Genomic DNA, 27,386 nt, shown 5'->3' with positions numbered 1-27,386 from the left:
CTAGGGCCCACTTGACTTCACATTCCAGGATGTTTGGCTCTAGGTGAGTGATCACACCATCATGATTACCTGGGTCATAAAGATCTTTTTTGTACAGTTCTTCTGTGTATTCCTGCCACTTCTTCTTAATATCTTCTGCTTCTGTTAGGTCCCTACCATTTCTGTCCTTTATTGAGCCCATCTTTGCAAGAAATGTTCCCTTGGTATCTCTAATTTTCTTGAAGAATTCTCTCATTTTTCCCATTCTATTGTTTTGGGGGAAAAAAAAAAAGCCAGCTAGATCTGGGTTTAAATATCTATTCTGCCATTGAACTAACTGTGTGACTTTTTGCAATATATTTTTTTCTTTGGGCATCACCTGTGTCTAATTGATAATTTAGGAAAATCACCTCATTAATTAGTTGAGAAGATTAAATAAGCTATTTTAAAGCCCCCGAGTGCTTAGTGGGGAAACTCAATACCAACTTTCTCACTGGCTTCAAGACATAAATTAGTACCAATCATTTTTTTTTTTTGCATTTGTGATAGATGTCACACATCAGTGTAAATGTGTGAGGAGGGGAACACTGGTAGTATATAAAAGGTCTTCCTGGTACTACCATAAACTATCCCTGGAATCATACAGAAAACTTTGTTTCCCATAGATATGTCTAATCCTGATTATGGAAAACATAGCTCTACTTATTTTCTTAAATTCTTCTCAGTTGTTATTGGTATTATTTGTACTACATTTCAATTTTATGATAAATATCAACATAAATATTTGCCTGTCATCAACATGTGAAGTAAAAGCAAATTTTGCAAGATGTTTTGTAAGATTTTTATTGTAACTCTTTTTAGCTTTTCCTGTGAGGCATCTATCAGAGTGTTTCTTTATCCTTGTCAGAGAAAGGGCATGCAGAAAAGCAAATCTAATTTCATTTTTTCTTAAAAAAAAAAAAAAATAAAGGTAGGTTTGGAAGAGACTGAGAAACAGCTGTCTTGGCTGCATTAAAAGCTGAGGATTAGTAGCAATGTTCTGACTTGAAATTTAGGTCTTGTGATTTCTTTCCAGGAGATTTTTCACTGCATGAGAAACCTGTCTGCAATGGCCTTATTATTTAATTCATTCTTAACTGGATATAAACCGTCAAAATCTGAGGGATTGTTGGAAGGCCTAAAAGTGCACAAAGTTTTCTTTTTTTTTTTTCTAATTGTAATATCAGTCACCTAGAAGAGGGAAATGTCCTTCGCCAAAACACTAAACCTTTGCAGCATAATTAACGTTCATTTTGCATTTCTTTCAAATTTTAAAGTTTCAGGGACATAACATTTAATCTGTAGAGTATATGCCCTGCCTAGGGGAAGATTCAGCCATTTTCAAAAGTAGGCTAGGCTTTTGTGCTGTGATGTATATTTTAGGAATTCTCCACGTGGCTTCATTAGTATGTCTTCATTGCTAGGAGAGACGATTCAGGCTTCATCTCATAAGACCCCTTGGAAACAAACAGGATGCTAAGGAACCTACATACGGTGAACACTGGCTCCCTTAAAAAGCCGTAATTTGGCCAGAATCCCTGAGCGCTATCAAGCCACCGTCTGATGGAGAAGCAAATGCCCAGAGTGCTTTCCTGCGCGAAAGATGTAAATGACCGGCTTGGAGAGAAAGCTAGGGAAAAGGGTTCTTTGGGTCACTCACTGCTTCCAGTCCGGTCGCCGACGTTCGGAGAGCATTCAAAGGGTGTGAGGTAGGACCATTTCTATTGTTATTCCGGCTGAGACAAAGGCTGGGTGGTGGTGGGGGGAAGGGGGCGGGCAAGTCGTGCCCATCCTCTCGGTTGCGTGGGTTGGGCAAGGACGGGAGGGATGGCAGGGCGGGATTTGTTTTGTTTTGCTTTGCAGCCGGCTTTCCCCGAGTCCGTCCCGCCCCCGCCGGGAGCGCATCGAGGACGCGGCTAGGCAGCCGCAGCGGCCTCTGCGTCAGGAGGCGGCGGGGCGGGGAGGTGCGGCGCCCGGCCGGGCGACCTCCCTCGTGTCCCCTGGCGCCCGCAGCCTCCCCCTCCCCCGCAGCCTGTCGGCGGCCGCAGCTCGGGCGGGCCGGGCACGTGGGCGCCTCCGTCACACCCTCACTCACACACACATACACACCCGCGCGCACGCACCCGCGCGCCTGCATCCCGTGCTCTCTCCCTGGCCGACACACAGGCGCTCACGAGTCGCTCCTGGCCCCGGCCCGCAGGGCAGCGACCCTCCTCCACCCAGACTCCGGGCCCGCCCTCGGCCAGCAGCGCCTGCTCTCCAGACGGCTCCTCGCGCCCGCGGGTCACAGCCACCTGGCCCGACTCTCCGGCCACTGCTGCCACTGTCGGCACTTGGAAACAGCCCAGAGGCGCCCGGCCAAAGCACCCTGAGGGTGAGGACAAGCTCCTACCACTGAAGGCACGGTTTAGGTAGGGTGGGGCTCACCACTAGGCACCCTGGAGCCCGGGACCCGGGAAGCAAGCGGAATTGATGCCTGGATGCTGGGAAGGATTCAGGATGTGTCCGGGGGTGAGGGGAGGCAGGGCGGCTCCAAAGCCCCAGGAGGGCGAAGCTAGGCTCGGCGGGCGGGCGACCCTTCGGGCTCTGCGCCCTGCACCTGTGCACAGTCAGGGTGGAGAGTGGGGGCTAGGAGCGGCGCGTAACGGGGAAGCACATGGGTCGAAACGTGCCGCCATCCTTCTTTCCTTCTTGTGACCGCAGCATCCCCGAGAGACTAGCTGTTACCAAGTCAAATTAGGGCTGGCAGCAGGGTGGGGTCCGACTGGGCCAGTCGGAAAGTTGCGAGGGTCGGGCCGGAGCAGGGCGCTTCCAAGGTTCTAGGTGAGTTGGAAGCTGATCCTCGTGCGGCTGGGCGGTGGGGCGGGGAGAGGAGCCAATCTCATTCCTCATTCGCTTTTGGGGGCTTTTGCAACTGCTGAAGGCGACTACCTAAGGCGGGGTGGTTTCACGTGACCCCCGCTCCCTTTTGCCCGAGGTATCCTGTGTTAAATGGTCCCAAAGTGGGGCCTTTCTCCCGCACCAGGCACGCGCGGCTCCCCAAGAAAAGCACAGTTTGTGGGTTTCTGCGCCTCCAGGAATTGGAGAGGGTGTTGGTGAGGGTGTCGGTGCTGGGATTTAAAGGAGAGGATGGGAAAGATTGGAAACCCAGACCGTTTATACGTTTCACGAACTCGGCGGGTTTGTGCGTGTCCTGGGCAAGAGGACCATTTTGAGACTTTCCGTCGGAACGCGCCTTGTAATTATAAATGGATCAAAAACGTCCGACCTGTCCTGAGGACAGGTGTGACCCACCCGCTCTCAGAGGCCCCAGCGGCAGGAATCCTTTTCCGTTGAGCAGAGAAGCGGCGTGCGTGGCGCGTTCACAGCGAGCGCGGAACCCGGGCTCGCGCTCTCTGGCGCTGAGCTCTCCCGGTTCCGTTCTCTCACCTCGGGGAGAAACAGTGGAGTAGGACGAGGCGGGGTCTGCACCCGGCGCGGTGACGTCAGCAGTGTTTGGGTGCTTATGCAAATGAAGCTGCGACCATTCTCCGCGGACCGGCTGTTTCCCCTCCAGGTCTTAAAGGTACACCCAGGCTCTGGCTGCGCGGTTTGTTTGGTTCACTGCCCAGCAACAGGAGAGGACCGGAGGAGGTGGGTTCTGTGCTACGTTTAGGCTTTTTGTCTGACAGTTTATAAAGCAGTCTTATACCTGTCATTGCCTGGTTGTCGTCCCGGAACACAGGGAACAATGTGTTTGCTTTAAGAAATATCATTTTCTGACGAATAACCCAATTGCCTAGTCTCAATTCTGCAAGAACCACACTCCAGCTTAAGTCTTCAACGCCTAGTACTGGGTTGGACTTGTAGTAGTTGTTTAATAAATACTTGTTGATAGACTCGAGGGTGTGTGGATTTCTCTTATTAAATTTGGAATATTCAACCAGCAAAATTGTTTTTGTGTGTGTGTGTGAATATGAGTGACTTTTGCTTCTTACGTGATCAATGATCCATATATATTGATTAGCGTAAAATATATTATCAATATATTACTGAATTCTTTGACTTTGCCAACAAGTGAAAAGAGCACCGTGCGTTCTCTCTATCTCTCTTTTTTTTTTTTCCCAGAAAGACAGGAATTACGTGTTTTAAAAGGAAGACAACTTCATCGTTTGTTGACAAGTTTTCTTTTTCTGATTGCACGTTATATACTTGATTTGAGAATTACTTTGGTGACTCAGATGTTAAAGAATCTGCCTACAATGCAGGAGACCCAGGTTCAATCCCTGGGTTGGCAGAGCTCTTGGAGAAGGAAATGAAAACACACTCCAGTATTCTTGCCTGGAGGATTCCATGGACAAGAGGAGCCAGGCGGCTACAGTTGATGGGGTGGCAAACAGTCTAACAGGACTGAGCGACTTTCACTTTATATTTCAATATATGTAACTCGATACTGTATTTTAATGGTATTAAGAAAGGTATTTATGTTTTTAGGAAATAAGTGCTACGTCATCCAATAAATAAATCAGAAATACTGTCAGTCTAGTTCAAGTTGCTGTAACAAATTACCATAAACTGGATGGCGTATAAATAAAAGAAATTTATTTATCACAGTTCTAGAGGCTGGTTCAAGATCAAGGTGCACCAGATTCCATGTCTGGTGGGAGCCTGCTTCCTGGTACACAGAGGATGCTTTCTCACTGTGTTCTCACATGGTGGAAGGGGCTAGTTAGTTTTCTAGAGGCTGTTATTAACCCCTAAAGGCTTCATCTTTTAATACCATGACATTGAGGTTAGAATTTCAACATATATGGGATGGAGGGAGGATTTAAACATTCAAACCATAGCAAAGAGTAAAGAATTTTTAAATTGGATGATAGCAATTTGAGATACCAGTAATCAGGTGAGATGCCTTAGTTGTTATTGAAATTTTAAATTAAGTTAAAATAATTATTAAAACCTAAACTTCAAAAGCATTAGTTTACCCAGTGATCACAGTTCAAATTTTACTGGGTACATGTTAGAAAATAGGCTTCCCCTGTCATAACATAAGACTTTTGTTTGAGATGACAATAAATTTGCATTCCTTTGAACTGTAGAGTTATCATACAGGTAATTAAAAAATCATTGACTTAGAATGGTAGACCTGAGACTTTTGGTGATGAAAAGCACCACAAACTTTCACTTCTTGATTTACTTCTCAACTTCTTTTGAAGAGTTCTTTAATGCCTTTATTACTGCATACATATACATGATAGGCTGTGTTAATATATTCCTATGCAAAGTCGATTTTAAAATAGCTTCTGAGCAGATGGCATTATTAACAAAATCCATGAGCATAGTCTCATGTGTGCAAACATTCAAGGTTACATAGCAGGAATCCTTAGGTTTATTTCCAGTTTTGCCTGTAACTTAAGTCCTAATTACTCTTGTGGATATATTGAGTACATAATTTTTAATAAACAAATTTATCTGCTTTTACATTAACTTTGACCAATAATACTTGTTTCATATTTATTGCTGAACAGCTAGCCCTAGAGTATGGTACATGGTAGTTTTAAACGCACAGTACCACTTGATATACTGGGCTTTCCAAGTGACTCTGGTAAAGAATCCACCTGCCATTGCAGGAGACACAGGAGATGGAGGTTCAGTCCCTAGGTTGGGAAGATCCCCTGGAGGAGGGCATGGCAACCCACTTCAGTATTCTTGCCTGGAAAATCCCTTGGATAGAGGAGCTTGTCAGTCTGAAGTCTGTAAGGTAACAAAAAACTGGACACAACTTAGCGACTGAGCACCCACACAAGCATACTACTTGGTATAGGATAGAACTGTTTTCAGTTTTGAAGGTCAGTTTATTTACTTGTGGTATGATCAACCTACATAGCATATTCAAAAGCAGAGACATTACTTTGCCGACTAAGGTCCGTCTAGTCAAGGCTATGGTTTTTCCAGTAGTCATGTATGGATGTGAGAGTTGGACTGTGAAGAAGGCTGAATGCCAGAGCATTGATGCTTTTGAACTGTGGTGTTGGAGAAGACCTTGAGAGTCCCTTGGACTGCAGGGAGATCCAACCAGTCTATTCTGAAGGAGATCAGCCCTGGGATTTCTTTGGAAGGAATGATGCTAAAGCTGAAACTCCAGTACTTTGGCCACCTCATGCGAAGAGTTGACTCATTGGAAAAGACTGATGCTGGGAGGGATTGGGGGCAGGAAGAGAAGTGTTCGACAGAGGATGAGATGCCTGGATGGCATCACTGACTCGATGGACGTGAGTCTGAATGAACTCCACGAGATGGTGATGGACAGGGAGGCCTGGCGTGCTGTGGTTCATGGGGTCGCAGAGAGTCGGACACGACTGAGCGACTGAACTGAACTGAACTGAATGTGCTCTTATATCTTTTCACAGAAGATTAATTGATGGCCATCTTTGAATAGACTGTGTAACTTGGAAGCTTTTTCACCTATCAGACTGGCAAAGATCAAAAAGATTACTCACTCTACTGAAGAAGACAGAGGGAACCAGGCACTATGATACTTTGCTTTTGGTAGTGCAAATTGAGATAGCTTTTATAAAGGGTAGATTGTCAATTTTTACTAAAATGATAAAAGCACATATCTTTTGATCAAGCAGTTCCACTTCTAGGAATTTATTCTACAGATACATAAATATCAGATAAATAAAGTGAGTTGCTTGACTATTTGAAGCAAACTTTCAGAAATAACCTGTATATGACATTCTCATCCCATGATCTATCATATAATCATTTAAAAAACATACACACAATAAGCTGTTGTATTGAGAGCAAAAGTTTTAAAACATCTTTAAAGTGAAAAATCATGATGCAGAATAATACATATAGTATACAATAATAGTGATATAAAAAGAAAAACATGGGTAGATGGAACGTAAACACATAGTAGCTTGAATGTACATATGAACTTGGTTATATGCCAAATATCTGTGGAGGAATTTGGTGACACAGAAAGATAGGGGTGGGGCTAGATGTGCTCTGAAAAAAGAGTGGGAAGACATTTTTCACTCTATGCCTACCATTTTACTGTGTTCAGTCAGTTCACTTCAGTTCAGTCGCTTGGTCTTGTTCAACTCTTTGCAACCCCATGGATGCCAGGCTTCCCTGTACATCACCAACTCCTGGAGCTTGCTCAAACTCATGTCCATTGAGTTGGTGATGCCATCCAGCCACTCATCCTGTCTTGCCCTTCTCCTAAGGAGTTCAATCATTCCCAGCATCAGGGTCTTTTCAAATGAGTCGGCTCTTCACATCAGGTGGTCAAAGTATTGGAGTTTCAGCTTCAGCATCAGTCTTTCCAACGAATATTCAGGACTGATTTCCTTTAAGATGGACTGGCTGAACCTCCTTGAGGCCAAGGGACTCTTAAGAGTCTTCTCTAACACTACAGTTCAGAAGCATCAATTCTTCGGCACTCAGCTTTCTTTGTAGTCCAACTCTCACATCCATATATGACTACTGGAAAAACCATAGTTTTGACTAGATGGACCTTTGTTGGCAAGGTAATGTCTCTGCTTTTGAATATGCTATCTAGGTTGTCATAACTTTTCTTCCAAGGAGCAAGCGTCTTTTAATTTCATGGCTGTGGTCAACATCTGTGGTGATTTTTCGAACCCCCCCCCACCAAAAATGAAGTCTCCCACTGTTTTCATTGTTTCCCCATCTATTTGCCATGAAGTGATGGGACTAGATGCCATGATCTTAGTTTTCTGAATGCTGAGTTTCAAGCCAACTTTTTCACTCTCCTCTTTCACTTTCATCAAGAGGCTCATTAGTTTTTCATCTCTTTCTGCCATAAGGGTGATGTCATCTCCATATCTGAGGTTATTGATATTTCTCCTGGCAATCTTGATTCCAGCTTGTGCTTCATCCAGTCCAGCATTTCTTATGATGTACTCTGCATATAAGTTAAATAAGTAGGGTGACAATATACAGGCTTGATGTACTCCTTTCCCAAATTTGAACCAGTCTTTTGTCCCATGTCCAGTTCTGGTGCTTCTTGACCTGCATACAGATTTCTCAGAAGGCAGGTCATGTGGTCTGTTATTCTCATCTCTTTATGAATTTTTCAGTTTGTTGTGATCCACACAGTCAGGCTTTGGCATTGTCAGTAGGATTATACATTGGAAGTGACAAATAGATTCAAGGGATTAGATCTGATCGAGTGCCTGTAGAAGTGTGGACGAAGGTTAATGACATTGTACAGGAGGCAGTGATCAAGACCATCCCCAAGAAAAAGAAATGTAAAAAAGCAAAATGGTTTACTGTGTTACTTATTCTAAATACAGATTTTAAAATATTCTTAAGTGAAGCCAGTAGCAAATAAAAGATCTTTTGGGAAAACAGCATCTGGGCATCAGATGCCATCAAATGACTTAAGGTATAAAAGTCAATGGGTATTTTGACTCTGATTTTTGTAATTGCTCAATTTAAAGAAGTTTCCTATATTCAGTATCCTTAGTAATAAAATTGTATTAGGGCAGCACATGGGATTTAATGGATTCACTAAAATTAACCAGTTATATCAGCATGCTGCTAAGTCACTTCAGTCATGTCCGACTCTGTGTGATTCATATTTTAGGGAGTTGACAGATATTTTTAAGGAAAAAATCGAGATGGTTATAGACTCATATGTAGTTGTTAAGAAATAATTATATAAGATAATATATGTTTGTAAGAAATAATACAGAGTCCTTGTGTGCCTTTTATACAGTTTTATGCAAGTGTAACATTTTGCAAAACTATACTACAAATCATAATTAGAATATTGACATTGATAAAGCAGCATGCAGGATAGTTCCATCACTGTAAGGATCCTTGTGTGGCCCTTTCATAAGCACAACCACGTCTTTCCTGTCCCCAACCTCTCCTTAAATTGTGGTAATCACTAATCTATTATTCATGTTTGTTGTCTGTCTTTTCAAGAATGTTGTGTAGGTAGAATCATATAGTATGCAACCTTTTGGGATTGGCTTCTTCCATTCAGCATAATTGTCTGTAGATTTATCTAAGATGTTGTGTGTATTGGTAGTTTCTTTTTTATTTTTCTGAGTAGTATTCTCTGGTATGGATTTACCAGAGTTTCTTTAATCATTCACTCTTTGAATGACATCCGAGTTGTTGCAGTTTAGGGTGGTTATGAATAAAGCTGCTATAGACAGTTGTTTATAGATTTTATGGAACCTAACTTTACCTTTCTGCAGGATAAATGCCCAGGAGGGCAACTGCTGGGATATATGGTAGTTGCATACATTGTTTTCTGGAAAGCTGCACCATGTTGCATTCTCACTCCCCAGGTATGAATGATCCATTTGCTCTGTATCCTCGTCAGAATTTGGTTGTCACTCTATTTTACCCATCCCAATCTGTGCAGTGACATTGCATTGTAGTTTTAGTTACCATTTCCTAATGATAACTGATAATGGCAAACCACATTCCATGTGTTCATTTGCCATCCATACATCATATTCAGTGAAATGTCCCTGCATACATCATGTTCAGTGACATGTTCCTTCATGTCGCTTGTCTGTTTTCTGAATAATTTTTAATTGATGAGTTTTATGAGTTCTTATAGATCCTAAATACTGTTTTCTTTCCCTATAGGGGTCATGGTTTGCAAATATTTTAGCTTTGCAAAATAAGTGTTTAGCTTATTTTTTCATCCAATTAATAGGTTCTTTAACTGAGCAGATTAAAAAATTTTGAAGTCCATTTTACTAAAATCTTTGCTTTGATGGAGTCTGCTTTTGGTATCATGTCTAAGAACGCTTTACTTAGCTCTATACTTCAAACATCTTCTCTGATGATTTTTTTTTTAAGTTTTATAGTTTGATGTTTTACATTTAACTCCATGATTCACTTTGAGCTAGTTTTTGTATTCGGGTAATTAAAATGTGTCTTTCAAGGCTAATATTTAAATGGTGGTTAAAAGAAAATCACTGCATGGGTTTAAAAACCTAAACCACACCCTTTTTACACAGGTGTAACCCCATTGTGAATAGTTCCTTGAAAAATATTTTAAATTTAGTTAAGTATTTTTACTTTCAGTTAAATTTTATGACTATTCAGTTTATCTCCCCCATTTGGCAGTTATCAGTTGCTACATATGCTACATCTGGAAGTTCATGGTTCATGTATTGCTGAAGCCTGGCTTGGAGAATTTTGAGCATTACTTTACTAGCGTGTGAGATGAGTACAATTGTGTGGTAGTTTGAGCATTCTTTGGCATTGCCTTTCTTTGGGATTGGAATGAAAACTGACCTTTTCCAGTCCTGTGGCCACTGCTGAGTTTTCCAAATTTGCTGGCATATTGAGTGCAGCACTTTCACAGCATCACCTTTCAGGATTTGAAATAGCTCAGCTGGAATTCCATCACCTCCACTAGCTTTGTTCCTATTGATGCTTCCTATGGCCCACTTGACTTCACATTCCAAGATATCTGGCTCTAGGTGAGTGATCACACCATTGTGATAATCTGGGTCATGAAGATCTTTTTCGTACAGTTCTTCCATGTATTCTTGCCACCTCCTCTTAATATCTTTTGCTTCTGTTAGGTCCCTACAATTTCTGTCCTTTTTTGAGCCCATCTTTGCATGAAATGTTCCCTTGGTATCTCTAATTTTTTTGAAGAGATATCTAGTCTTTCCCATTCTGTTCTTTTCCTCTATTTCTTTGCACTGATATCGAAGGAGGGCTTTCCTATCTCTCCTTGCGATTCTTTGGAACTCTGCATTCAGATGCTTATATCTTTCCTTTTCTCCTTTGCTTTTCACTTCTATTCTTTTCACAGCTATTTGTAAGGCCTCCTCAGACAGCCATTTTGTCTTTTTGCATTTCTTTTCCACGGGGATGGTTTTAATCCCTGTCTCCTGTACAATGTCATGAACCTCTGTCCGTAGTTCATCAGGCACTCTATCTATCAGATCTAGTCCCTTAAATCTATTTCTCACTTCCACTGTATAATCGTAAGGGATTTGATTTAGGTCATACATGAATGGTCTAGTGGTTTTCCCTACTTTCTTCAATTTAAGTCTGAATTTGGCAATAAGGAGTTCAGATGTTCAAGCAGTTTTTAAAAAGGCAGAAGAACCAGAGATCAAATTGCCAACATCTGCTGGATCATGGAAAAAGCAAGAGAGGTCCAGAAAAACATCTATTTCTGCTTTATTGACTATGCCAAAGCTTTTGACTGTGTGGCTCACAATAAACTGTGGAAAATTCTGAAAGTGATGGGAATACCAGACCACCTGACCTGCCTCTTGAGAAATCTGTATGCAGGTCAGGAAGCAACATTTAGAACTGGACATGGAACAACAGACTGGTTCCAAATAGGTAAAGGAGTACATCAAGGGCTGTATATTGTCAGCCTGCTTATTTAGCTTATATGCAGAGTACATCATGAGAAATGCTGGTCTGGATGAAGCACAAGCTGGAATCAAGATTGCCAGGAGAAATATCAATAACCTCAGATATGCAGATGACATGACCCTTATGGCAGACAGTGAAGAGGAACTAAAAAGCCTCTTGCTGAAAGTGGAAGTGGAGAGTGAAAAAGTTGGCTTAAAGCTCAACATTCAGAAAATGAAGATCATGGTATCTGGTCCCATCACTTCATGGGAAATAGATGGGGAAACAGTGTCAAACTTTATTTTTTTGGGCTCCAAAATCACTGCAGATGGTGACTGCAGCCATGAAATTAAAAGACGCCTACTCCTTGGAAGTAAAATTATGACCAACCTAGATAGCACATTAAAAAGCAGAGACATTACTTTGCCAACAAAGGTCCCTTGGACTTTTGTTGGACTTCACAGTTGGACTGTGAAGAAAGCTGAGCACTGAAGAATTGATACTTTTTAACTGTGGTGTTGGAGAAACTCTTGAGAGTCCCTTGCAAAGAGATCCTACCAGTCCATTCTAAAGGAGATCAGTCCTGGGTGTTCATTGGAAGGACTGATGTTGAAGATGAAATTCCAATACTTTGGCCACCTCATGTGAAGAGTTGACTCATTGGAAAAGACCCTGATGCTGGGAGGGATTGGGGGCAGGAGGAGAAGTGTTCGACAGAGGATGAGATGGCTGGATGGCATCACTGACTCAATGAACATGAGTTTGGGTAAACTCCTGGAGTTGGTGATGGACAGGGAGGCCTGGTTTGCTGCGATTCATGGGGTCATAAAGCGTTGGACTTGTCTGAGCAACTGAACTGAACTGAACATATGCTACATAGCTAACTATCCTTTTTTATTTTTATTTTTTTAAGTAGGTTTGATTCAATACTTTATGGAAGCTCTCACCTTCTGTTACCTTCCTGGGATTCTAGTGACTTGAAACAATAATGTTTTATCTTTCCTCATTATTCTCTATGTTTGTTGGGCTCAGCTAGCTGCTTCATCTGTTCTAGTTGATATTAACTGGCAATTTAACTTTGACTAGAATGTCAGAATCTTTGTTCTCCTGCCTGTGGGTTTAGCTCAGGAGGCTGATACAATTGGTGACTGATTGAATTAATCTTTCTCTCCCTCTCCATGTGGGATTTCTAACAGGGCAGATGGACTTTTTAGTATTGAGTCTGCCTTCCAAGAAGTCAAAGCTGAAATTGCCAGGTTTCTTCAGGCCTAGCTCTGTAACTAGCATAGGGTCACTGCTGCATTCTAATGGTCAAAGAAGGGTCAAGCCCAGCCCAGAGTTAAAAGAAGGAAATAGACTCCATCTTTTAACAAAATGAGTAACAGGGATAATACAGCATTTGAAGAATTCTTAATGCTTGTTTTTGTTTTCTGTTATAGGAAATATCTAAGATCATACTTGACATTCTAGGATGATGACAATAAAACATGTTAAATGCGTTCAAGTTCATTTTTTCCATAAAGCACAAAAACACAAATATATAAATAAATGTAGTACAATAATATGCCTCCTGTGTTTTTCAGCTGCTAAGTCATGTCCGACTCTTTGCCGCCCCTCTTTACAGCATGCCAGCTCCCCCTGTGCTTCACTGTTCACCAGAGTTCGCTCAGATTCATGTCCATTGAGTCAGTGGTGCTATTTAACCATCTCATCCTCTCCTGCCCCTTTCTCCTATTGCCTTCAATCTTTCCCCCCATCAGGGTCTTCCAGTGAGTCAACTCTTTGCATCAGTAGTCAAATTATTGGAGCTACAGCTTCAGCATCAGTCCTTCCAGTGAACATTCAGGGTTGATTTCCTTTAGGATTGACTGTGTGAAAGTCGCCCAGTTGTGTCCAACTTTTTATGACCCCATGGACTGTAGCCTGCCAGGCTCCTCTGTCCCTGGGATTCTCCAGGCAAGAAGACTGGAGTGGGTTGCCATTTCCCTCTCCAGTTAGGATTGACTGCTTTGTGCCTATAGTAGGCTACTAATAACTCCCCAAAATATGTCTACCTCTTAATTCCTGGTGCTTGTGAATGTTACCGTAACTGGAAAAAGAGTCATTGCAGAAATTATCTTCAGATGGAAAGATTATCCCCACATGTCTAGATGGGCCCTGCATGCCTTGCCATTACCAATGTCCTTATCTGAAAGAAGCAGGAGATTAGACACACAAAGAGGAGGGGGAGACACTGCGAGCACGAAGCTGTACGTTGGAGTGGCGTGGCTGTGAGTGAAGTGACAAAGGCTGCCCCAGAAGTTAGAAGAGGCCGGGCACAGATTTTCCCCCGAGAGCCTCCTGAGGGAGTGCAGGCCTGCCAACACCTTGATTTTGGCTCATTGAAGCTGATTTTGAATCTCTGGCTTCCAAGAGCTTTGAAGAATTACATTTCTGTTGTTTCAAGCCACAAAATTTGAATTTGTAACAGAAGCCTCAGGAAATGAATACAGTGTCTAAATCTGAGGTGTCCTGACTATATTAATAAAAGTTTACATGCTCAAAAGACTTTTGCATATTTTTAAAATGTTTAAAAGACTTTTTGAAAGAGTTAAGTAAGATATACGATCTGTGCTTGGTTCATGGAGGTCAACAGAAATAGATTTCAGTTTCTAGAAATCACTTTACAATTAACTTTGAAATATTTGCAGGCTCATGGGAAGGTGCAAAGGGGAGTTCTGTGTATCCTTCTCCTGGCCTCCCCACTTTATAATCTTACATAAACGTAGAGTACAATATCAAAACAGCATATTGACACTGGTATAATTCACAGAGCTTTTCCGGATTACACAGCCTGTTTTTTCTATATGTGTGTGTATGTATGTGTTGTTCTTTGCAGTTTTATCACATGTATATCTTCATGTAACCCTTATCACAGTGAAGACAGTAAATGGTACCATCTTACAGAATTCCCTTGTGCTACTCTTTTATAGCAGACCCACCTGTCCTTCCCTACCGTAATTCCTGGGAACCTCTGTGGTTCATCTCTGTCATTATTTAATCTTACAAATGCTTTATAAATTGAATCATGAAATATGCATCCTTTTCATGTTTGCTCCCCCCACCATTTTACCCACTCCGGTATTCTTGCCTGGAGAATTCATGGACAGAGGAGCCTGGCAGGCTACAGTTCATGGGGTCACAAAGAGCTGGACATGACTGAGAGAATAATACTTTCACCACGCCTCTCATTAAGCATCATTTGCTGGAAGTTCATCCAGGGTTTTGCATGTATCAATAGTTCTTTCCTTTTTATGGCTGATAGTTCATGATGTGGATGTACTCTGGTTTGTTTAACCATTCATCCATTGAAGGACACTGGGGTAGTTTTCCATTTGGGGCCATTACGAGTAAAGATTTTTATGAACATTTATGTATAAGTTTCGGCTTGAAAATTTTTATTTCTCTGGGATATACGCCTAAGAATACAAAATGGTAGTCACCCTGGTAATGCTATTATTAGTGCTAAAAGAAACTGGCAGCTATTTTTTTAGAGTAGCTATACTATTTTACATTTCTATTAGCAATGTATGATTGATCTAGTTTCTTTACATCCTCACCAATTGTTGGCGTCATCATGTATGTATTTATTTATGCCATTCTGATAGATATGTTACAACCTACCTTTTGGGGTAAAACATATATTAACAAGTTTGTATTTCACTTGTAAAAATAGTCTCCTCCTTTTGATTGTTTCTGTGATTTTTTGGTCATCTCTTTGTTTAATGCATATCTCAGATGCAAGTGGCTTCCTCCTACTTTACGATTTTGCATATTTTCACTGGAGATATTAATTAGTGTCTACTATAATTTCAAAAGATTTTGTAACAACAGTAGTTAAAAAGTCTTAAAAGATGGAGCAAGAATTGTGTTGATTATATAGTGAATTATATCTAGTTTGAGTTAATTCTACAGTGAAATTTTTAGCAAGACTAATAAAGACAAAGGCAGAGAAAATACCTATTACCTATAACAGGGATGCAAATGATATAAGACTACAAATCCTATAGATGTTAAATAATTCTAGGGAATATTTTGAATCACTCTGTGCTGCCAGTAAATTTGACAATTTAGATTCTTTGAAAAACACAGCTAACTGAAACTAAAACAGTGACAAAAGAAAAGAAAACCTAAGTATGTGTATATCAATAAAATATATTGAATTTTTTATTTCAAATATTGCAAAAAAGAAAACTCCAGGCCTAGATGGTTTTATTGGTGAGTGCTGCAGACGTTTTAGGAAGAAGTAAAACTAATCCTACATATATTCTCTCAGAAAATATAAACTATTTCAGAACTCTTCTTTAGGGGTCCATGAAAAACAGAGAAGGAAAATATATTGCATAAGAAAAAAATTTTTACAGATCCAGTTTCCCATGAATATAGTTGAAAAATATCCTTACCAAAACATTAGCAGTTTAATTCAATAATATATTAAAAAGGGTAATAAATCTAGACCAAGTTTGGTTTATCCTATAATGAAAGGTTTTAAATCAATTAATATAATACTTTACATGAACAGATTAAGAAGTTATGTGATTATCTTAATAAAAGCAGGAAAAAACAAAAACAGGAAAAAACAAAAAAAATAAAAGCAGGAAAAAACAAAAGTCAACAGTTATGCATGATTTTAAAAAAAATCACTGAACTATGAATAAAGGAAACTTCTAAACAGTTAAAGGACCAAATTGGAAAAAAAAAAAAATCCATCACTAACAGTGTAACTAATACTAAAATATGAGTACTTCCCCACTAACATCAGGGCATAGATGAAGAAGTCTGCTCTTAACACTTCTGTTCAAAATTGTGGTAGATGTCCTAGCCAGAAAATAAGTCAAGACAAATTAAGATAAGCAATGAGAGAAAAACTCTCTTTATTTACCAATGACATGTTTATAAAAATCCTAAATGATCTTTAAAAAATAAACACTTGATTAGCATTGTTGCAGGAAAGAAAGGGCTTCCCCAGTGACTCAGCAGCAAAGAACTTGCTTGCAATGCAGGAGCTGCAGGAAATGTGGGTTCTCTCCCTGGGTGGGAAGATCCCCTGGAGGAGGGCATGGCAACCCACTCCAGTATTCTTGCCTAGAGAACCCCACGGACAGAGGAGCCTGGTGGGCTACAGAGTCAGACACTACTGAAATGACTTAGCAGCAGCAGCAGCAGGATAGAAACCTTGTATTAAAAATTTTTTTTTTCCTGGATAGAAATTAAAGCAGATACAAATAAATGGGATGCTATACTAGGTTCATAGATTGGAAAGCTCGGTTTTTTAAGATGTCACTGTTCCCCAACTGGATCTGTAGACTCAGTCAATGTAAACCCATTCAAAATTCCAGCAGACTGTTTTTTTGGGGTAGAAATTGACAGGCTGATTTCAGAATTTATGTGGAGGGGCCATGAAACAATCCTAAAAAAGGGAAAACATATTTAAAATGGTTAGGGCTGAGAACCACAAATTAAACATTTACTATGTTGATTTTAAAAGGTTTTGAATCTTGTTTTAAGTGTTGAAAAATGATTTTTTTTCTGCAAAGTTACACATGAGAATATTAAACAATACAAAAACAGGAGAATGAGAAAAATATAAAGATAAGTCCAAATTAAATACTGTAGCATTTCAAGCATTTTAATGTATAAGTCTTTATATAGAATAGATAAATGGTAATGACATACCCATTACATTTATCATGGGTGTATTATTTTAATAGGTATATTGTTTACATTTATAATAGGTGATTTATAATAGTGTCTAATGAGATTTTTTTTGTTTGTAAGCTGCAGAAACTGATGGTGGCTAAGAAAGAAAAAAAGAAATATTGCCAGAGTCACAGGGGCTCAAAGAAACAATGGGGTGCTTGGCAATACCAAAGGAAAGGGCAAGAATGAAAACAGTTTTGAAAACCAGGAAGCAGGGTCCATGACTACTGTAGTAGCTACAGCCTGGGCATAATGCCTTTGGAATTAAGTGAGATGCCAACTTTTTGATCTCTTTGTTCTTGTCCTCAAGATTCAAAATCCAGGGAAGGGAAATCTAAGTGGATATATGCAGATTATTTTCCAATTGATAGCAGTACTTCTGTCTTCCCTATACTCATACCTACTTTAGCGAATTCACTTTATTGCTCCTTTCATCAAAACCCGGAGTTTATTTACGCTCAAGTCATCCAGACTTAGCTGTGTAACTTGCTTTGGGCAGTGAGACATCAGCAATTATGACTCAAACAGGCTTTACTAGTGCTTGTGTGCTGAGCTTACCCCTTTTGGCTAGAGTTGGAACTCTGAGCTTGTCATGGGAACAGGTTGGAGCTCCACAGTTTGGAGAGACCCTGTGTAGGAGGACCAAAGTGTGCTGACTTATAGGTTTAGTAGCTCAGTCGTGTCTGACTCTTTGTGACCCCATGGACTGTAGCCCGCCAGGCTCCTCTGTCCATGGGATTCTCCAGTCAAGAATGCTGGAGTGGGTTGCTATGCCCTCTTCGAGGGGATCTTCCCAACCCAGGGATCAAACCTAGGTCTCCTGCATTGCAGGAGGATTCTTTACCATCTGAGTCATGAGGGAAGCTGGACTTAGAGGCTACTTCCTGCCTCCTGCAGAATGTGATTTCGACCCTCTTAGATCACCCTCCTCCACCTGAGTTGAGAGATGTCTACAGTGCAGAAGTGACCCAAGTCAAGTGAAGCAAAGCAACTGACCATCTAAGCCTAGCGTCAATTGCTAACCCACAAATCATGAGCAAATACAGTTTTTGTTTGTCAAGCTATTAAATTTTGAGGTAGTTTGCTATGCAGAGAGAGAAAACTGGTTTTTTCCTTATAAAAAAGGGTGTATAAAAATACCCGAAACATGTTGCATTTGCTTTGAACTCACATTAGCCTTAATAGAATAAACTTGTAATATAATACAAACATAAGAGGGACTATTATCATGGCAATAAAAGAAAACATACTGAGTACTCTCAATGTGTTGGCATTTATCCAGGCTCTTTATTATTAGCTAACTCAGTAATTTCATCCAAGGTCATAAAACCATTAGTGATAGAGTTTGGATTTAAACTCAGTCTGTTTCTATATCCTAGATGTAAATCTTTGGCACCAATACATGTTTTTTCATACCAGTAAAATTAATTCCTACACGATCCCATTAAAAGTAAATAAGAAGGATTATATGGAACCATGAAGAGGTGCGGTCATTAGCCACTTTTGGGCCATGAATTTCATATTTACATTTTCTTTTTTTCTGGCCATGCCACACAGCATATGGGATCTTAGTTCCCTGACCGGGGATGGAACCGGTGTCCCCTGCATTGGAAGTGCAGAATCTTAACCACTGGACCACCAGTGAAGTCCCTCATATTTAGACAGTATCCTAACTTGCTTTCTGCCATGAAAGATGAAGACATTTCCAAACCTTTCTTTCTTTCTTTCTCCCATTTAAATTCCTGATTTTGTTAGTTAGATTATTTTTGGATTTTAATTTTTATTATATTTACATTTTTCTCCATATATAATTCTGACGTTTGAACCTTATTTCCTTGTTTAAATTAATGTTTACTACTATTATTTAACATGTGTCTCTGTCCTGGTTGGCTAAGCTTCACGATCATGTAGCCTGTTCCTCTCCCTCCCTGTAGGGCTCATCAGATCTCTCATGGATTAGACTATTTGCCTGTGACATATACCATTGAAATATAAAATACTTGAGTATGAAAACTGGAGAGAAAGTATTTTTTTCTGTTCACTTTTATAGAAGTGACTGAATATCCTCAGAAGTCCTTTTATTTCTCCTTTCTACTTCTGCTTGAAATCCCTAGGAGTTTTTATCTCAGTAAGTTCTCAGTGTTGACACTTGTGCATTACTTTTTGAAATTATTATTATCTAAGCATCTGTTATTTCATCTTTACGAAATCAGACAGTGGGCTGTATTGGACCCACAGGCAGTATTTTTGACCCAGCTCTCGACTATCTGTTGCTCCATTGTAGATAGGAGGCGCTTCCCAGGTAATGATGACAGGTAATGCAGCTGCTTGGTACAGACAAAGAGCAGTCATGACAGCTTGTTGCCCAGGTGACTCTCACAGCAGTGGGTGATGCTAATGTGGTCGAGACTGTGCAGTTACTTGATTCTGATTATCCTACTGCTCATGTGACCTGTAGGATACCACTACTTTATCGCTCACTACTTCATGTCCTTCCTGATAGTTCTGTTTTGAAGCAACAGTAATACACTTTTGGAGATAGTCAATTATATTTTCAAACCTTCATCTATGCCATACTTTTATGGACTAAGTTGTTCAGGCAAGCTTTTGGCATCCATAAAAGTTTTCTCTTTCAAAAAAGTTGGGTCTTAAAACTTTGAAATTTATTTGACTTACGAATTGTTGTCTCATATACTAAGTTTTTATAACTCCACTCAGAAACCCAATTTACTTGGGGCGAAAGGAAAAAAACAAAAAGAAACCAAATGTGTAATAATGCAAAATACTTGTAGTTATTATGCAATGTAATTTGCCATACTTTCAGTTCATATAGTTGACAGATTAAACACTGAGAATGTGAGATTGGTAAGATTAAGTCATTTTCCAAGGATAGATTATGGCCTATTGAAGAAGAGATACAGTTTTCCCCCAAAAAAACTCACTTGTTATTGTGGAAGTTTCAATGTTAGCTGCAACCCCACCCCATATTATCCTCTAGTGATCCCTGTCCCATATTATCCTATAGCAGTCCTTAAGAGGAGGAGGTGGGTAAGAAACAGTGAGAAAAGAGAGTATAAGTTATTTCACGTGTGACATTATTAATGTACTATCACTTTTGTTTTTGCTTATAATAGGGAACTGTAAATGCTTATAAATAGATATATAATATTCCTTTTTAAGTTTTAAATTTTATAAAGTTTGCCTAAGATTATTGCATTATAAATCTGTATATGTAGTTAAGTATATTTTAGGAATTTAAAATATAAAATTGCATTTAAATTTTGTTTCCGTTAGGCACTGATTTTTTTTCATAGAAAATATGAACTTGGGGATGTTGTATAGGAATTTAGAAGTTAAACTTTGCCAAAAGATATACTATGTATAGCTGGTATGATTATCTGTTGGGCCATTTCCTTCTCCAGGGGATCTTCCTGACCCAGGGATCGAACCCAGGTCTCCTGCATTGCAGGCAGACGCTTTTACCCTTTGGGCCACCAGGGAAGCCCATGTAAAAAACATGCAACAGTGTCTAAATATGTTATTTTTCTTTTTTTCTGCAAAGTTGAGAAATATATAGAAGAAATACAGTTCTGAGAGAACTAATTTGGGGGAAACTCATGAGTAACACTTTTTAAATTTTTTTTCTTTATCAAGAAGAGTTTTAGTGTGATAGTACTTTAAACTTCAATGCATTCCTTTCCTTTCTATTTTATGGAAAAAAAGCAAAAGGAATAATAGATAAATGTTTACCGAGGAAACTAAGTTGAGTCATATAACTGTGAGAAGTTATATAAGTAAGTAAAAAGGTTAGGACAGAACTCCAAACTTGTCAAATTAAAACAAATGCCCTTATCCTTGTATCAGTAAAGTTATTAGCCAACGGTTTATCATTAGGTGGTCCAAAAAATGTAGACCTTTAGATAATCTATGTCTCACAGATGGCACTTTCTTATGTCAGGTTGTCTTCTTCCAGCAAAAATTATTTGGGAACAGCTTTTTTCAGCTTTCAATGATTGTATGTTTTCATTTATTGAACTAATACTTACTGAACTTTCAGTTCATTTCCCTTCAGTCGCTCAGTCGTGTCCGACTCTTTGCGACCCCATGAATTGCAGCACGCCAGGCCTCCCTGTCCATCACCGTCTCCCAGAGTTCAGTCAAACTCACGTCCATCGAGTGGGAGATGTCATCCAGCCATCTCATCCTCTGTCGTCCCTTTTTCCTCCTGCCCCCAATCCCTCCCAGCATCAGAGTCTTTTCCAATGAGTCAACTCTTTGCATGAGGTGGCCAAAGTACTGGAGTTTCAGCTTCAACATCATTCCTTCCAAAGAACACCCAGGACTGATCTCCTTTAGAATGGACTTGTTGGATCTGAACTTTAGAGGGAAGTAATGCAAATTAAACAGACATAATCCCTAACTTCATGAAACTATTTCCTTATTCAAACCTTGTTGGCCTTTTAAAAATAGTTCGCTTTAGAAGTTTTTCACTTATCCTAGAGGTGTTTCTATTATTCAGAATAATTTGGGAATGCTTCTTCTTCAAGAATTTTCTTCATAGTCTTTACCAAGTCCTAAGTTAGTGTTTTTTCCTTGAGGTACACATTTTAATTTTGTAATCAATGAAACACCTCCAAATCTTAAAATGACAAATAGATGATCAAGTTAAAAAAAATTTTTTTTCTATTGGTTACCCAGTACTCTTTTTATTAAGGTTATAAGATAAAGTATGATAGAATGTTTCTCTGACTTTTTCAATGTAAACGTAATAGCGGTTCCATTAAAGGATTCCATTCTTTTTCTAGCAGTGAATGACAGAATTCTTTTGGATATCATTTTTCAAGCTTCCTGATCTAGTTTTGAGGAGAAGCTCTCATACATTTAGTTACTTTTGAAAACAGATAATTTCACACTGGTCAGAATGGCTACCATCAAAAAGTCTATAAATAAGTTCTGGAGAGGGTGTGGAAAAATGGGAACCTTTATATACTGTTGGTGGGAATTTGTACAGCCACTATGGAAAACAGAATCAACATTCCTTTAAAAAAACTAAAAAAGAGAACTACCATATGATCCGGCAATTCCACTTGTAGGTATATATTTGGGAAAATGGAAAACTCTACTTCAAAAGGATGCATAAACTCCACTGTTCAATGCAGTACTGTCTACAATAGCTAAGACAGGGAGGCAGCCCGTCAGCAGGCAGTTGGTTTATGAAGATGTGGTGTATACACAACAGGCACACAAGGGAGTATTACTCAGCCATAAAAAGAATGAAATGTTGCCATTTGTAGCAAGATGGATGGACCTAGAGAATATTATGCTTAGTGAAGTAAAGCAAAGAAAGACAAATACCAAATGATATCACTTATATGTGGAATCTGAAAGATAACACAAATGAATACAGAACAGAAACAGGCTCACAAACATAGAAAACAAACTTATTCGCTACCAAAGGGTGTAAGAGAGGAAAGGAGAAATTTCCCTTCCTGAAATATATCCCTTAATGACTTTTCCCTTAATAGCAAATGATGGAGTAGATGAATATGCTAACAGAAGAAATTCTACATAAGACAAATTTACAGGGATGGCATGCAGTTGTTTATGTAATTTTATAAATGATAAAATTAGAATGTGCTTTATTCAGAGAGAGAAGAAGGAATTAAGAAAAGTTTTTAAAATTCTACTTACAAATGAACTGAATATACATTATACAGTGGGGTATATCTGAGGCTGAAGTAGATTTTTGCTAGAAGGAAGAAGTTAAGTTAGCTGAAATAAAATGTGTGTGAAGCTCTTGTGTACTTTACAATTCTTATACTTCTGTGAATATTAAGCTCTGAAAGGTCAAGAACAAGCATATATTTTATACTATGCAGAAAGAGTTTGCATCACAAAAATTAAGAAGTCAGAGTCTTTGGTATTTTAAATATTTTTCCTCATTAAATATTATTGTTTTTCACCTTAAAATTTTACAGGTACCTACAGAATATTGAACAAACAGATCCAAGATCCATAAGATTTTATCACCTTGAATCAAAGATTTCTTTGATATCCTCCTCCATCTTTTATTTATATCAACTAACATATTTTTAAAGAGAATTAAGAAGTTTGCCAAAAGGAAAGTTAAGAAAAAACAAAAAACAAACAACTACTGCCCACACTTTCCAATGCCGAAGAATAGCAAGGTGGTAAAAAGAGAATTAGACGATGAGGTTATTGAGTCGGTCAAAGACCTTCTTTCCAATGAAGACTCAGCTGATGATGCTTTTAAGAAGAGTGAACTAATTGTTGATGTCCCAGAAGAGAAAGACACAGATGTTGTAGAAAGATCTGAAGTCAAAGATGAAAGACCAGCTTGGAACAGCAAGCTGCAATACATCCTGGCCCAGGTGGGATTTTCTGTGGGATTAGGGAATGTGTGGCGGTTCCCATACCTCTGTCAGAAGAACGGGGGCGGTAAGTCTCTGTTTCCTGCTCTCTGTGTGTGTGTGTGTGTGTGTGTGTGTGTGTGTGTGTGTGTGTGAGATACATTGCTGAGTAAACTGCAGTTGATTATGTCAAATAGCAATCATTGCTGCAGTCTCAGTATTTTAGAAACTATGAATTCCATTGTAAATCCAGGGAGACGCCTTTGTTGAAAGTGAGTTAAGCTTTGCTTTCAGATTAGGTTTCCATAGGAGCCGATGACTTGCTTTGAACACACAAGGATTGTTTAAGGTCATAGTCTCAAATTCTTTCTGTGGATCCTGTTAACATCTCTAAAGTACTGCCTTTTCTGACCAGCGTTCCATTCCTTGTTCCTGTCAGTCATTCACTCTGGAGAAAATCCTCAAGTTTCTGATACAAAAGATACTGGTGAACAAGAGAGAGAATGTTCTAGCCACAGTGTATTAACTCTGAATTTTAAGTTGTTTCATTGAAGAATGAAAAGTTACATATAATTTACAATGATTATAGTCTTCAGTTGCCAACCAGAACTTTGTAGATCCCAGTAGAAGGAACTTAACCAGATAATTAATATAATACCAGATAGTCTTCATCCATAGATATCAACACCCTTAAGATGCTGTAAAGAAATTAGCATTTTTGATTTCAAACAAATTATCTCCATCAGCATATTTAGCTATTTGTATTTGTGCATATAATTGCAAGCGTTATTTAGTGAAAACTGTCTTAAAATCAAGAAAATAAAAACATATACAAAAGAATAGATAGTTCCTATAGGATACAGGCTCAATAGTACACTTGAGTAAAACTGAACATTACCTAACATTAGGGTTATTAAATTAAAATAACTTTAATATTTGCTTTACTTTCTTTACTGTCTTTATATATATATATATATATATATATATGGAAGCTGTTTAAACAAGTGTGTTTAAATACTAAATGTTCTGTTATGTGGCATTTCAGCACATAAAGGAAGGAATGACTATTTTGGTATTTGATTCCAGTTTGTGATAGGTTTGGTGACGGGACAAAAACATGGTTTTGTTTTATTTTTTATTTAATTACCAACCTATAAATCAGTTGAAGTAATAAAACCATTCACATGTGAAATGGTTTCTTTTAGTCACTAAGATAAAAAGCTAAGGTGTCAGGTGACAAAATACGTTTAATGTCTTGCTTAGTTGATTTAACCAGGGGAAGACCAACAGGTTTGGGGAAAAGTAGCCTGTGTGCTGGGCTTCCCAGGTGGCGCTAGGGGTAAAGAGCCCGCCTACCAGTGCAGGACACATGAGATGTGGGTTCAATCCCTGGCTTGGGAAGATCCCTGGAGAAGGAAATGGCAATCGACTCCAGTATTCTTGCTTGGAGAATCCCATGGACAGGAGCCTGGCGGGTTATAGTCCATGCCAAGAGTAGGACATGACTGAAGCGACTTAGCCCAGCACACACAGTCTGTGTGATAAATCTGCCTGAGAGATAAGAATCAATACATGGAGTTGGTGGTACACTGCCCATCACTCCACTGAACCTGCAAGCTCCTTAGCTAGTCTTTAATATCACAGATTAATTATTTACCAAATCAGCCGCAAGCAGCTAAGTACGACCCTCCTTTATAATTCACAACAAATTATCCCATTCGCAAGATGGGCAGAAGATGAATTCTGATTTTCAGACCTTTTGCCTTATGCACTTTATTGACCATACTCTTAGAGAAGAGACTATCTTGGCTGCAAACTCAGGTTGCTTTCTGTTTAATACAGTATTAGTCTTGGTGGAAAACTCTAAAGATTTCATAGTTAATCAGTTAGCAAAAATGGCTCTTGCTCCTTACTTTTATATGTAAAGAAAATCAAGATGCCCATCCAAGAATTGTCCCCTCTCTTCTAATTACAAGTGCTAGAGAGTGATATTATAAAACACCAATGGACTTCATCAGTTTGAGATGGCTGTTGGAGTTTAAAAGGTGGTACTATGCACGCAGTATAGCTTTGAGCATCTAGGTATTTGACAAAACGGTCTCAATTGTATAAATCTTATTCATCATTTGAGGTACTTTATGAATAACAGAATAAAAAATAATAGACCAATATAAGTTGATCTGTCTGAAGATATTACTTAAAGCACAATGGTTAAGGTTGAGAGTGAAAGGGAGAATGTTAGTTGCTCAGTCATGTCTGATTCTTTCCCGCCCAGTGGACTGTAGCCTGCCAAGCTCCTCTGTCCAAAGAATTTCCCAGACAAGAATTCTGAAGTGGGTAGCCATTCCCTTCTCCAGAGGATCTTCCTGACCCAGAGATCAGACCGAGCTCTCCCACATTGTAGGCAGATTCTTTACCATCTGAGTGACCAGGGTAGCTCTGATTAAGTTTAGTAAGTGTTATAATATAGAGGTTCTTACCTGGTGGCTCAGACAGTAAAGCGTCTGCCTGCAGTGCGGGAGACCCGGGTTTGATCCCTGGGTTGGGAAGATCCTCTAGAGAAGGAAATGGCAACCCACTCCAGTACTCTTGCCTGGAAAATTCCATGGACTGAGGAGCCTGGTGGGCTACAGTCCATGGGGTCGCAAAGAGTACTTTCACTTTCATAATATAGAAACGACCAGCTCAGGTTTTGAAGCCAATTTGACTATGAAGCCTGGCTCTTTCCCTCACTATACAGGTGATCTTTCACAAGTTAACTTACTATTTCTGGCTTCATTTCCACACCTGTAAAACGAGGGTAATAATTGTGTTTGCCGCTGCTAAGTCACTTCAGTCGTGTCCTACTCTGTGAGACCCCATAGACAGCAGCCCACCAGGCTCTGCCGTCCCTGGGATTCTCCAGGCAAGAACACTGGAGTGGGTTGCCATTTCCTTCTCCAATGAATGAAAGTGGAAAGTGAAAGGGAAGTCACTCAGTCATGTCCGACCCTCCGCGACCCCATGGACTGCAGTCTTCCGGGCTCCTCCGTCTATGGGATTTTCCAGGCAAGAGTACTGGAGTGGGGTGCCATTGCCTTCTCCAATAATTGTGCTTACCACACTGGATTCTTGTAAGGAATAAATGAGTGACTACATATAACATGGATAGAAGTGTGCCCCGCAAGTAGTAAATGCTCAGTTGTATTGTAACTAGGACTATTTTAATTTCCAGGACTGCAGAGTAATTTGAGTCAGAAGAAATGGAGAGGTATCTAATAACATGTCATGTGCACATAACTGAGAAAATGTTCCCAGTGAGTCCAGTCTTCATTCATTCTCTTTTTTTTCTCCTACTCGTTCACACACACATAAACCTATTCACACACACATAAACCTATTCACACCCCGGGATTTCATCCAGGTGTTAAAGTGCATTTTCAGTCCTTCAGAAAACATTCTCAGGTCATTAGTGCCTGAATGCTCTTAGTCATCTTAGGGTTTGAATTTTGATAATTCTGTTTTATAACCGTATGCATCAATGCTTTATATTACATACTCCTTTGTTGAATCAACTCATGTCTCAAAGTGTGAAAATCAGCTGTCAGAGAGTAGAGATTTTCTACCAACCACCCTATTAAAGGAAATTCTTATACATGGAAAGTAATTAAGAGGTATATAGACACTGAGATAAATGACTTGAAAAAAAATCATTAATACTTACTTCTTCAACAGAAAAGGTACCAAAACAATTTGAACAACTTCCACAATCTATTCAATACCATTAACATTTTCTTTTTAATAAGAGAAATATAATGAATGGCCTCCTCTTTAAAAAGGGCATTAGTCCCCACTTGGTAGTATCTGGTTGGAAAAAACTCCAGATATGAAATTTGAAAGTAGCAAGTTCATTTTAAA

General features: G+C 39.5%; 1 protein-coding gene across 1 annotated transcript in view; it reads left to right on the top strand.

The window, feature by feature from the left end:
• SLC6A15 (solute carrier family 6 member 15) overlaps positions 1,437-27,386 on the top strand; it is a 53,070-nt gene continuing 27,120 nt past the window's right edge. Inside the window, exons 1-3 of the mRNA XM_005679775.3 lie at positions 1,437-1,727; positions 2,219-2,392; positions 23,097-23,577. Coding sequence (XP_005679832.1) covers positions 23,289-23,577 — 289 coding nt within the window. The 5' untranslated portion in view covers positions 1,437-1,727; positions 2,219-2,392; positions 23,097-23,288. The remainder of the gene's footprint in view (positions 1,728-2,218; positions 2,393-23,096; positions 23,578-27,386) is intronic.

The sequence above is a fragment of the Capra hircus genome, chromosome 5 (genome assembly GCF_001704415.2).
Source record: "Capra hircus breed San Clemente chromosome 5, ASM170441v1, whole genome shotgun sequence".
In the NCBI taxonomy this organism is placed as follows: Eukaryota; Metazoa; Chordata; class Mammalia; order Artiodactyla; family Bovidae; genus Capra; species Capra hircus.
Note: the sequence above shows the minus strand (reverse complement) of the source record. Positions and strands in the feature narration are given on the sequence as shown.